The sequence below is a fragment of the Myotis myotis genome, unplaced genomic scaffold (assembly GCF_014108235.1).
Source record: "Myotis myotis isolate mMyoMyo1 unplaced genomic scaffold, mMyoMyo1.p scaffold_m19_p_17, whole genome shotgun sequence".
NCBI classification, from domain to species: Eukaryota; Metazoa; Chordata; class Mammalia; order Chiroptera; family Vespertilionidae; genus Myotis; species Myotis myotis.
Genome location: NW_023416321.1, coordinates 1,363,302 through 1,375,306, shown reverse-complemented (window position 1 = coordinate 1,375,306; position 12,005 = coordinate 1,363,302). Strand labels below are relative to the sequence as shown.

At 61.3% G+C, this 12,005-nt stretch overlaps 1 protein-coding gene across 1 annotated transcript in view; it reads right to left on the bottom strand.

Moving 5' to 3' along the window:
• CYTH1 (cytohesin 1) overlaps positions 1–9,005 on the bottom strand; it is a 49,181-nt gene extending 40,176 nt beyond the window's left edge. Inside the window, exon 1 of the mRNA XM_036338813.1 lies at positions 8,864–9,005. Within this exon, the coding sequence (XP_036194706.1) occupies positions 8,864–8,885 (22 nt within the window). The 5' untranslated portion in view covers positions 8,886–9,005. The remainder of the gene's footprint in view (positions 1–8,863) is intronic.
• Between the last annotated feature and the right edge of the window lie 3,000 nt (positions 9,006–12,005).

Genomic DNA, 12,005 nt, shown 5'->3' with positions numbered 1-12,005 from the left:
CCCATGCCCTCTCCCCTCCTCTCCCCATGTCCACTCCCTTCCTCTCCCCATACCCTGTCCCCTCCCCTCTCCATACCCTCTCCCAGGCCATGGATTAGCTTTGGTTTCAGTGTTTGATTTGAATTCTTATAAAGGTTATACAGGTTTTTCTTCAAACAAAGAATGTCGGTTGATAAAATACAGATGTCTTTAATAAGCAGGATTTATGAGCAACCTGCTTTTTCACTTGGTATCCAGTGGCCTCTTCACGCCGCTAAGGCAGACAGGGCCTCACATCTGAGACGTGTACACATCAGAGCCCGAGCCACAGCCTCGAACAGTCAGCAGCTCCAGGTCGGCTCCCACGGCAGCGCTCGGCCGTCCCCGCTCACGGGGCGAGGCGACGGCGCACACCTCGGCTTCCCGGCCTTTTGAGCCCAAATGGACCTGGTTCTGGTGCCCTCCAGGCTGGGGTCTCTGGTGCAGCCACGCCGCAGGGCCTGTGCGCTCCAGAGGCCTGGAGGCGGGTGAAGTGTAACGTATTTTTGTGAGAAATCAACTGACCTCGGGGAAAACACAGGACTGCAGTCGCTCCACCTCCTGAGCCCTTTTAACTCCCCTTTCAAAATCCAGAGTGACTTTTAACTGTGCTTTTCTACCCACTGATTCTACTGTAAGGGTGCGTTATGATTGTTTAAAGTAGAAGTTTTAATTCCTTGTTAGAATGCTATATATACACATATTTATGTGTTTAAGGAAATGGGAGAGTACAACGGTATCAGAAAAAGGAAAGACTGCAGTCAAAAATCTGGTTTTGTAGCTGTGAAATCTATTCCGGGTGAAAATTAAGCCAAACGAGGATTTCACAGGAAAGTGGCGGAGGACCGGCACCCGCCGCTTCCATCATGTGACGGGGACGCGAGCAGCTGTCTGGGAAAATCATCAGCGATCGTGCTAGCCAGTCCCTCGCCCCGAGCAATGAGCTCCTTCCCGTCCAGCTCACTGTCCAGGGCTGTGCCCACTGCCGGACACCAGGACCATCCTCCTCACCATCGAGCGAGTACAAAACCATGCCCGAGACGGGCCGAGCACCCGGTCCTCGCGTGGCTGACAAACAGGACAGGCCGGCGGGTCAGAGAGCTGCTGCTCTGCGGCCTCCCTGCCCCGAGGGAGGAGGGCGCTTCTACACCCAGCAGCGCTCAACAAAAGGCCGCAGGCCTGGGCCGGGGCCGGTGCCAGAGCCTCCCCTCAGAAGAAAGAGGCAAAGGTGGCACTGCCCACCCAGGAGGGTCCCAGGGACAAAAGCACCAGGAGACTGTCCCAGAGGGGTCCACCTGCCACGCTGGGCCCGCGGAGCTGCCGCGCTCCAGCCAAGGCCGCAGGGAGCTACAGCCGCCAGCCAGCTGACCGGATGGGGATCCACTGGGTTGCCTGGTGGAGGCCATGGAACCACAGGGTCCTTCTCGTGGAGAGGCAGGCGGAGAGCCGTGTCAGAGGGAGGAGATGTGTGGACTCCTCCAGACCATGTTCTGGGGCCTGAGCCAAGACACAGGTGGCGTCTACCAGGTGGAAAGGCCAGGCCTCCAGAGGAACCAGCCCTGCGACCCCAGGACAGCAAAGCAATGACTGCGCTCCTCTGTGCAGCAGCCGTGAGAAACGGACACAGTCATGCCCAGAACGGTCCCGACTCACAGCTGCTACCAAGAGGCCCAGTTGCTCTCCTGATTACTTAATTGTGAAAAAAAATCAGCGACCATTTTAAATGCTTTTTGAGACACATGAGTTCATCAAACACCTTAACACTTCCTGGAATCAAGTGGACTCACACCCGAAGCACCTGCCTGAGGCCACAGCCGCCTTGGATGCATTCCTTTGCTGCTCACCACTCGCCCTTCAGGCAGCACAGCCCTGCTTCCGGTCTCATGTCCTGTTTAAGATGTCCCCGCACCCTCCCGGCGGGTCCGCACTGAGACCGTCCACACTGGCTGTTCAGGACCTGGCGCAGAAACCGAGCCCCAAGCTCTCCGCCAAGGACGGAGACCGAGCGGACTGGCACCTGCAGGCCAGAGGGCCCGGCGCCAGCTCCAGCTACGCCTCCCGCTTCCTGGGGGTCCCGAGCAACTTCCGTGCCCGAGAGTTCCACATCAAACACCCGGGGGCAGGGAGACGGGGGAGCCTAAGGACCCATTCACAAAGGAGCCTGCAATGGAGGCTCATCTATTAACAGCCTGAGACTCCTGGCGAGGCAGGGGCACAGGCTGCTTAATTCACGGGGCCGTCTGGGTGAGGGGCCCTGGGGGAATGGGAACTCGAGCAAAGGCTGGATTTGGGGGACAAGCACCCTGAGTGAACAGCTGGAGAGGCCGGGGGCAGGGGGAGCGGAGGAGCGGCTGAGCTCTGTGAGGGGCCAGCAGCAGGACCGCCAGCCCCGGGTGGAACCCCTGGTCCTACTGCGATGCCACAGACCAGAGTCCTCTCCATTCCACTGAGGAGGCCTCAGGGCTTCACTTCCTCCCCGCTCTGTCTGGACGCTGAGGGAGAGGGCAGAAGTCTTGGTCACAGTGACAATCGGCAGGAGTGGCCGAGTGGCCATGGCAAAGAGGCCGCCAGGGTCACCCTGGCCGAGCGGCGTGTCCCAGGCCCTGGCAGGCGCTCCCACAAAGCCCGTTTTAAACACGCCTTCAAACAGGAACGAGGGGGCATTCTCGCGGAGCAGCGCTGGGTGAGGCCCGTCTCAGAGTCCGCAGGGACCCACGGGTCCTGTCAGGTGACGAGGCAGCTCTCCCGACAGGGACACGGCTGCCAGGTGGGAGCCTGGGGCAGGAGGCCTGGCCCTCTCTCCCTCCAAGGGGACACCTGTCTTCCCAGCGCTGCCCCTTTGTGGCTGAGTTTCCCCTTTCAACGGCCTTTCTCTCTCATCCGGAGGGGCGGCAGGAGGACGGCACAGTCCCTGGAAGGGGCAGAGGCGAACTGCAGTGCGATGTGCGAGGCAGGATCGCTGGTATTAACCTTGACCTGCTTCCCTGGCTGCTCATGCAAATCCTGGCCGCCCAAGCCCCACACGTGTCCTGGCCCAGCAGCCCTCAGGGTCGGCTGTGTGACCGGCACCACAGCACCGGCCGGTTCCCAGGTGCCCGGGAGGAAGGGCCGGCTCTCAGCCAGCACCACCCACAGGCAGGGACCGAGGCCTGGCTTCAGCGTCTGAGCCGCCACCTCCTCCAACCTCAACCCGAGCAGTAACCAGGGGCTCCTTCAAGAAATCTGTTCCGTCACCGGCAGCGCGGGTATGAACCGAAACAACACCCAAACGCGAGGGAGAGGGTGAGAGGGGCGGCAGGAAGCACAGGGGCAGGGCACGGCTTGCTCTGCCCGCTCCCTCCCTTCCACACCAGGAGGTGGTTCGCTCAAAACACACGGAACACTGGGGTCACGAGGCCCCCCAGCACCCACTGTAGGGTCTGGAACTCTCCTACTGTCGGGCCCTCTCCATCAGCTCACCTGGCCGCTGCCACAGCGCCCTAAGGATCGCCCCACCGCCTGTCTAAGCCACTGGCCAGAGGCATCTTCCTAAAACGCAAAATACTCACCGTGGCCCGAGAATGAAGTCCTGGTAACACAGGACCCTCCGGACTCTGTCCCCTCCTGAAGCCGCTCGGGCCTCCTCCTGCCCGTCCAGGCTCACAGCCCAGGGCAGCTCCCCGGGGCCAGTTACTCCACAGCCGGCCTTTGCCCACTGCCCGGCCTGACGCGTATTTCTGCCACATTCACCTCGTTGGCGCCAACCCCTTCCCAACCCAGCTGGTCTGGGAGCCCTCCTGGGCCCGGTGGGCCCGCCCTCTCCGCAGGGCTGCTCGGTGCTCAGGGTGCTCACCACGTCTCCGTGCGGCCCGCCTGCTGGGCTGCAGACGCCTGCGACCTGCTCCCAGGACCAAGCACACGCTCCCCCTGCAGACACGTTAACAGCACACACTCCATCGCTCACAGCCAACAAGAGTGCCCACGCCTGACCGTGGCAGGCGCAGGCTGCTGCTGAGCCGGAAGCCTTCCTGGGGCCGAGTGGGAGACGAAGGGGCTCCGGGAAGGCGCCGTCCCGGCCCTGCGCTAACGGTGACCAGAGGGAAGCGCGCAGCAGCTCCAGGGGGTGTGGACGCACTTCTGGCCGTTTCTAACTCACTTCCCCCTCCCCTGCTCTGTCACTGCAGGTGAAACTGAGTAACCTTCACTCAAGAGCCCACGGGGAAGTGGGAGGCAACGGAGCAAGGGCAGGTTCAGGCAAAGCGCTCTCTGGGGAGCCTGTCCCAGCCGTTCATGGGGGGCACTCCACCAGCCAGGGCCCTCCGGGCGGAAGCTCCCAGCCTCTGCCTCACGGGTCTCCTCCCCCTCCCCGCCAGGGGACCTGAAGCTGCGGGCACCCCTGAGGGGTTCTCACGCAGAAACACCTGACCTCGAATGCATGAACCAGAAGAAAAACCCACCTGGCGAGATGGCTGATGACACCGGCCACTCAGAAAGAAGCAGGTGCGAGCCGCGGCCCCCGGCCTGCGCTACCATCATAAGCCAGGCCCGCAGGCGCCTCTTCACTCACACTCTCCTCTAGAAAACATTGGCTGTTTGGCCAGAAGACAACGTTATCGGTGGAGAGACCTTCAATCTTTAAGACAAAAATTAAGTGAAGGAAATAAGTGACTACAACTGGTCAAAATCTGACCCAAAAGTCAGGACGAGCAAATGAGAAAAACGTAAACCACTGGATTTGACAAAGGCCATAGAAAGAGCTCATCGCAGTTCAGTAAGTAACGAAACCGCCAGCCATAGGCACCGCCAAGCCCCCGCACGAACAGGCCCAGAAGCCTCTGCAGCCCAGCTGGTCACCAACAGCTCTGATGAGGGGCCATTCTGTGCCCACTGGACTGCTTTTGCGAAAGCTTTCAGATGCTCATCCTCAGCACTGGCATGCCTGCAATGACCAGCATGTCCCCGGCACCTCTACGAACGGGGGACTGGGACAGACAGCCTGGGGGAGCCACGTGCGTGGAGAATGTGTGCGCCCTCTGGCGCTGCTGTCACCCTGGAAGTCTCCCTTACAGACCACGAGACGTCTAACGGGAACCCTATGTTCCAGATGTTCTGAGAAAGCCCTGACTCCACAGAGCTGTGTTCTTTTCCATAAAAGCAAGTCCTTAAGTGTGTAAGCAAACTGGAGGCCCAGGGCAGTCATCAGTATCAGAGAGAAACAGACAGTGGTCTGGCCGGGGTCAGACCCACAGAAAAGGTCTTGTTGGGCTTGGAGCGAAGCACTGAGGGCGAGCCCGGGCTCCCCGCGCGCCGGCTCTGCCTGGGCTCCCCGCGCGCCGGCTCTGCCCGGGTCCCCGCGCGCCGGCTCTGCCCGGGTCCCCGCGTGCCGGCTCTGCCCGGGGTCCCCGCGTGCCGGCTCTGCCCGGGGTCCCCGCGCGCAGGCTCTGCCCGGGTCCCCGCGCGCCGGCTCTGCCCGGGCTGCTCTCCTCCCGCTGTTCCTCCTCACTCAGCAGCAGGTGCCCGGGCCGCAGGCTCCCCCAGCGCACAGGCAGGAGCCCGCCGCCTCCCCTGAACGCGGGGCCCAGAGGCCTCCCTGCTGGGTCTCCTCTCCACCCCACGCGGGAGCGTGACTCCTGCAGGCAGCTCTCCTCGTGGTGCCGACGGGGACAGGGCGGAAGCTAATAAAACGCGGGTGGGCGCCGGCGGGAGAAGTAACGGCCGGGACCGACGTGACACTGAGTGGCCCTGCCAGCCTCTCCCGCACATCCGGTCCGAGAGCGGCGGGCACCGCACAGGCCCCCTCAGGAGCCGCGCATCCCGGGGTGGGAGCCTGTGGGACCCCAGGGAAGCCGAGGGCCCGCACGCTCACAGGAACCTTCAGGCTCAACTTCCCCGGGTTCGGAGCAGCGCGGAGCTGCGGGCTGAACGCCTCCGCTCAAGTTCAGAGGCACCAGAGGAACTGAGTCACTGGGCCTCGCCCTGGGCAGGGTACCCACCAAAGCGAAACACCTCTTCCTTTTGTGAGTGGCTGCAGGAAGTACAGGCCTAACGAGGAGGCGTCAGAAAGGGTCTGAGGGGACGGAGACCAGTCACGGGCAACGTGAACGTCTTTCTTAAAATGTCCGTCGAGCTCTTAGAAAATCACGAATTCCCTATTTCTTTTTAAAAAAGCTTTAAAGTGACTTGTTTAACCTTCCCCACCCCCACACATCTTCATACTAGAGCGCGTCACACCAGGTGTGTCTGTGGGACCCCTCACCTGTGCAGTGAGCCCTGCCTGGACAGCTTGCCACTCGGGCATCCACGCAGAAGGGCTTCGGAACCCAGTGGGGCGTCCCGGATCCACGCACCGCCCACGCACAGGCGTCCAGCCTTCCTGCTTGCTGTTAGTTTCTTTAATTGACCGGGGCCACTCCACTCTAAGACGCACCCTTTCTTCAGCATGTTACAAATGGCTTATGTTCTAAAGTTTCTCTGACCCAGTGGCAGCCAGGAAATCGTAACCTATTTCCCCCAAAACTATGTTAAAAACAGTGGCTGTGTCCCAGGTACGAGGGAGTGTGGGGCGGGGCAGCCGATGGGTTCGTGAGGCCGCGGCGGGCATTTCCTGGTGAAATGTGGGATCTGTAGCTGTCATCTCGCAAAGTGAATTCCCTGTGACACCCAGGAGGGAAACGGGCAGTTCTGGAAACTCGGGCCAACCTCCAAGAACTCAGAACCTTCCTCTTCGCACGATCATCGTACACGACAAGGTGCTTTCTGTGGGGTGAGCCCTATGGTGGGGATCCTCTTTCATTCAACCTTCCTGGTTCTTTCAAAATGCCAAGCAGATGCATAAAGAAGAACAACCCTTTCCCCATCTTTACGTGTGGTCAGTAGAATAACAGTCCCCAAAGATGTCCAGGTCCGAAGCCCAGGACCTATGGCTATGGCGCCCGACCTTGCAAAAGGGAATGACCATTGCGTGGTTCCGGCTGGGGGCCCGCACGCGGGGTTATCCAGGCGGGTCCAATGTAACCCCAACAGAGAGGCAGCCGTCGGGGAGAAAGGAGACCATCATGCTGCCTGCTGGCTGCCTGCTGCCTACCTGCTGGCTTTGAAGGCAGGAGGGGGCCACCAGCCCAGGAACATGGGCCGCCTCTAGAAGCTGCAAAAGGAAGCAGACGGGCGTTGCCCTAGAACCGCCAAAAAGGAACGCAGCCCGAAAACACCTCGAGGTTCGCCCGTGAGCACACGTGGACTTGCTAAGATAATGGATGGACACGAATGGATGTTGTCTCGCGCCACCACGTCAGTGCTGCTGTTGCAGCCGCCATGGGAAACGAACGCACCCTGCTCCCCGCACCCTCCTAAGCACAGATTCAAGCCAGGCCTGGTGGCAAGGCCGTCACCGACTAAAAGCAACCCAACCAACCGCTTCCTGCCTGGCCCGGAGGTAGGAACTCCAGGAGAGGGGGGAACGCCTGGCAGGGCACTGGGTCTGGGAGAGATTAAACGGCCAGAGAAGGTAGAGAAAATAGATTCTCCCCACTCCCCCCAAAAAATAACCCACAAGAAACTAGAGAGAAGTCAGGAGGGGAAAAAATCCTTCGGAACCAGCCAGAGCAGTGGTTCTCCACCTTCTGGCCCTTTAAATATAAATACAGCTCCTCATGTTGTGACCCAACCATAAATCATAACTGTAATGTTGCTACTGTTATGAATCATAATGTAAATATTGATATGCAGGATGGTCTTAGGCGACCCCTGTGAAAGGGTCATTCGACCGCCAAAGGGGTCGCGACCCACAGGTTGAGAACCGCTGAGCCAGAGGGTTTTTTGTGGGGTTTTGTTTTGTTTTCTCAATCACAGAGAAAAGCACACACAGCTTTGACTCGGAAGGTAACTAGGGGACATCTGATCTGATGGGCGCCCGACCCACGCGGGCCAGGACCTGCGGCCGCGCTGGGGTCCCCAGAGCTGCTGGCCCCTGGCGGTGGCGGCGGCTCGGGGTCCAGCTGCAGGTCCTAAACCCACCTCCTGGCCAGTCCAGTTCCTCAGTGACTTTCTGGGCAACAAGCAGGAAGCCTGCGCTCGCCCCGGAGCCAGCGCCGCTCCGGTGGCCACATGAGCGTTTTCAATCCTGCGGCCTCGGCCTCACCGACACGATGCTCACCCCAAACCACCTTCCCAAACGCCCGCGTTTCGGGCTATTTGAGGGGGACACCCTGGCGCCGGCCAACGGACAGGCTCAGGGTAGCGGGAGGGAGCCGGGGCTCTGAAGTTTTCGCCAAGTTTCCGCTGTCTGGGTGCACACGCGACAATGCCAACTTGGGTCTCGGTCACCGCACCAGCCCGGCGGTGCGCCCCAGCCCGGCGTTTTGGGGTCAGTGGCCGATGGACCCGGTCCGCCCTCATTCACCGGGACCGGCCGGGCGGCACCCCGCTGCCCCGCGCCCCGGCCGAAGAGGCGTCCCGGGGAGCCCGTGCACTCCGGGCGGGGGTGCTGCTTCCTCCTCTTCCTTTCAGACAAAGACACGGACCGGGGCGCACAACTTCCAACGCCGGGGGCCGGAAACCCCGAGCGCGCAGCCGGGGGCGCCGGGCGCTCCGGGGGCACCCGCAGGCCCGCGCGGGGCGGCAGCGGCCGGCGACTCAGACCCCGCGACCCGGCCCCTCCGGCCCTGAGACCCCGGCGCCTCCCGGAGACCCGGGCGCCCTCCGCCTCCCCGCCCCCCGCGATTCCCGGCCGGTCCGGCCCCCGGAGTCGCGTCCGGCACCACCATTCCCGGGAAACGCGAGCCGCCAGAGGCGCCGCCGGGCCGGGGACAGGAGGAAGTGCGGGAGGGGGCGTCCGCCGGCCGGGCCGCTGGCCGTGGGCCGTACTGACCGTAGCTGTCGTCCTCCTCCATGGTGCCGGTGCCGGTGCCGACGCCGGACTCCGCGCCCGGCTCGCTGCTCGCCCCTCGCGTCCTGCCGCGTCCTGCCGCGTCCGGCCCCGCTCGCCTCTGCCGGGCTCCCAGCCCCGCCCCCGGCCCGCGCCTCCCGCGGGGCGCCCCGCCCGCCGCCGCCCGCACCCCAGGCACGCGGCCACCTCCCGGCCCGCGCCTGCGCACGCGCGCCAAGGCCCCGCCCCCTCCCCGCGGCCCCGCCCTGCCGCGCCGCCGGCGCGCGCACTCCCCTCACCCTCAAGGACCCCGGCACGCGGCAGCCTCCTGGCAGGCGCTTGCGCACGCGCGCGCGCCCAGTCCCCGCCCCCGGGCCCGAAGCCCCGCCCTCCAACCCGCTTGGAAGCACACTCCCCGGCACGCGGCCGCTTCCTGGCTCGCGCCTGCGCCCGCGCGCCCGCCTGAGGCTCCGCCCTTTGGACCCGCCCCCTGAGCCCGAGGCCCCGCCCCCACCACCTCGCGGGCCCAGCAGGTTTCGGGTGTCGCAAGGACCGCGCAGGATCTCGGGCTGGCGCACCCACCCAGGCCCGCAGCCCGCAGCCCGGCCGCCCACAGAGGCCCGAGGTCGTGTCCGGCCACTGAAGGGCAGGGTGGTCCTCGCTGACGCCAGCCATGCCGGCCAGGCTTGCCCAGGGAGGGCCCGGTCCTTGGCCCCAGGCCGCAGAGCCCTTGGGATTCATTTGAATCTTAGCGCAAGGACCCGGGTCACCAGTTGTCTGCCTTCATACTTCCTGTTATTGTCTGAATTTACCTTATTTCCCAGCATTTCAGGATTTTAGTGACCCTGACACACGGGGTTGCTGAGGGGGGGGCTCAGCCCTGAACCTGGACATGTGCAAAGCCGCTTGGCGTTCCCCTCGGGGGAGGTGGGACCCCGCTCGACGCCTATCCTTACTGGCCAACCCTGACACGTGCCCCCCAGCACATCTCCCTGGTTCTAGACAACAAAGACAAGTCACTAACTCTCGTGGGAAATCACATGATGAGGAATCTGTGCTTTCCTGCGGATCTGCTCTGATTAGCTCTGACCTGGGCGAACCTCGCACCCCTGCGCCTGCTTCCCACCCACGAAACGCAGCCTCTGCCTACAAGGCGCCGGCTTCCACGCAGAACTGATCTCCGATGGGACTGGTCCGCCGCCGTCTTCCCTGAGGCTTCTGCGCAGCTCATAGTATTCCAGCGGGGTGAGATGGCTTGTGACACAGCAGCCTAAGGAACCCTACTCGTCGTCCTGTCGGGGTGCAGCTCTGGCCCAGGCTTCTTAATCCCATGAACTGACTCGCCCCGGACTTTGGTGGACAACCTTGATGTCCCCTGAAGTCTAAGATGGTGTCTATTTTTATCCTCCTAAGATTGATTCTGGTGTATTTGCAAGTTTGATCTTCACTGATTTCATCAGATTTCGACACCTTGGCCTGAGGTCCTTCCGTTTTTTGTGGGTTTTTTTTTTAAATGTTTTTATTGATTTCCGAGAAAGGGAGAGAGAGAGAAACATGGATAGGCTGCCTCCTGCATGCCCCCTACGGGGAATCCAGCTTGCAACCTGGGCATGTGCCTTGACCAGGAATCGAACCGGGGGGCCTCCTGGTGCGTGGGAGAATGCTCAACCAAGTGAGCCACCCCAGCCCAGCTGTCCTTGCGTGGGGGTTTTTTTTTTTATAATTAAACATTTTATTTTATTTCTTTGTTAATCTTCACCTGAGGATATTTTTCTATTGTGTTTTTTTTCTTCTTTTTAGTGAGAGTAGATAGGAGGGGGATAGAGAAAGAAAAACATCCATGTGAGAGAGATGCATGTGCCCCACCCAACCAGGGTCAGGGATCGAGCCTGCAACTGGAGGTACCTGCCCTTGACCGGAATTGAAACCAGGACCCCTCCAGTCCGTGGGCTGACACTCTAGCCACTGAGCCACACTGGCCGGGCTGTCCTTGGGCAGCTTTGATGCTCTTAGAATTGTCCCACTTTGTCTGGGAGTCATCACAGTGGAGAGGCTCTCCCCAATGTTTACTACCCTCGGCCCGGGAGTCCCCGGAAGGCTCAAGGCATTCCTTAGCTGCTTTCTTCCCTGACCAGAATGAGGGTGTCCCCGGCCGTCAGAACTCTTGCTCAATGACCAAAGCTCAGGAATGAAAGATAACATGGTGATTGTCACCATCTTCACTCCCAACTTGTTACCTGACTCCCAGACTGGGTAGACCAGGATAGGGAGGCATACTGGGGCGATGCTAATCACCTCCATTAGCAGGGAACCTGACTGGCTACACATTCCTGTAAGTATCATCGTTTCATTACTGCAGTGTTTTCAACCTGCAGGTCCCGCGTGGTTGAGCGACCAATCACTAGGAGAAGGCAGGATAAACAGCCGAGAACCCCGCCCTCTCTCACCTGTAATAGGGCACCGCCCCCCTGGGCCGGGTTACTCTGCATCCTGCCTGTGGGGCACGGCCAGGACATTCCATTCCTCACAATCCCCACAGGGAGCCTCATCTCCCTAAGGCAGCTTTGGAGACAGGCCCATAGAGGTCACAGGTTAGAGCCCTTAGGAGTTCGGGTCGGCGAGCTTCCTGGCTACCAGCCATGGAGCCCGGAGAGACCTCAAAGGCGAGGCGGGTGCCCCAGGCTCCTGGAGGCCCCCTGGTGAGGACGGGAACTCACTGAGTGGAGGCTTCCGACCCAGACCCCACTGCCCCTGCCCCACCCCCTTCTCGGGCCTCACGGCGTCAGTTCAGAGAACTTGAAAATGGGTCAGGCTCCCTGCGGGCCTCGCTGTGGTCTGTGGTTCAGAGGCCGATCCACCTATAACAACTTCGTTTTTTAAACTGGCGCCTCCCTTCCTTACATAATCTCAAGAATTAGAATTACGAAGGAAGTCTTTTAAGCAAAATCTATTTTTTTTCTGCGCTTAGTTTCCGGCAGAGTTTCACATTTCCTCAGGCCCCGGCACAGGCCTCAGCAGGGCGCAGGGCGCTGTTCCACTTTCCTGCAAGGGAACGCCCGGCTCGTGTGGCTCAGGGGTTGAGCATCGACCTATGAACCAGGAGGTCACGGTTAGATTCCTGGTCAGGGCACAAGCCCGGGTTGTG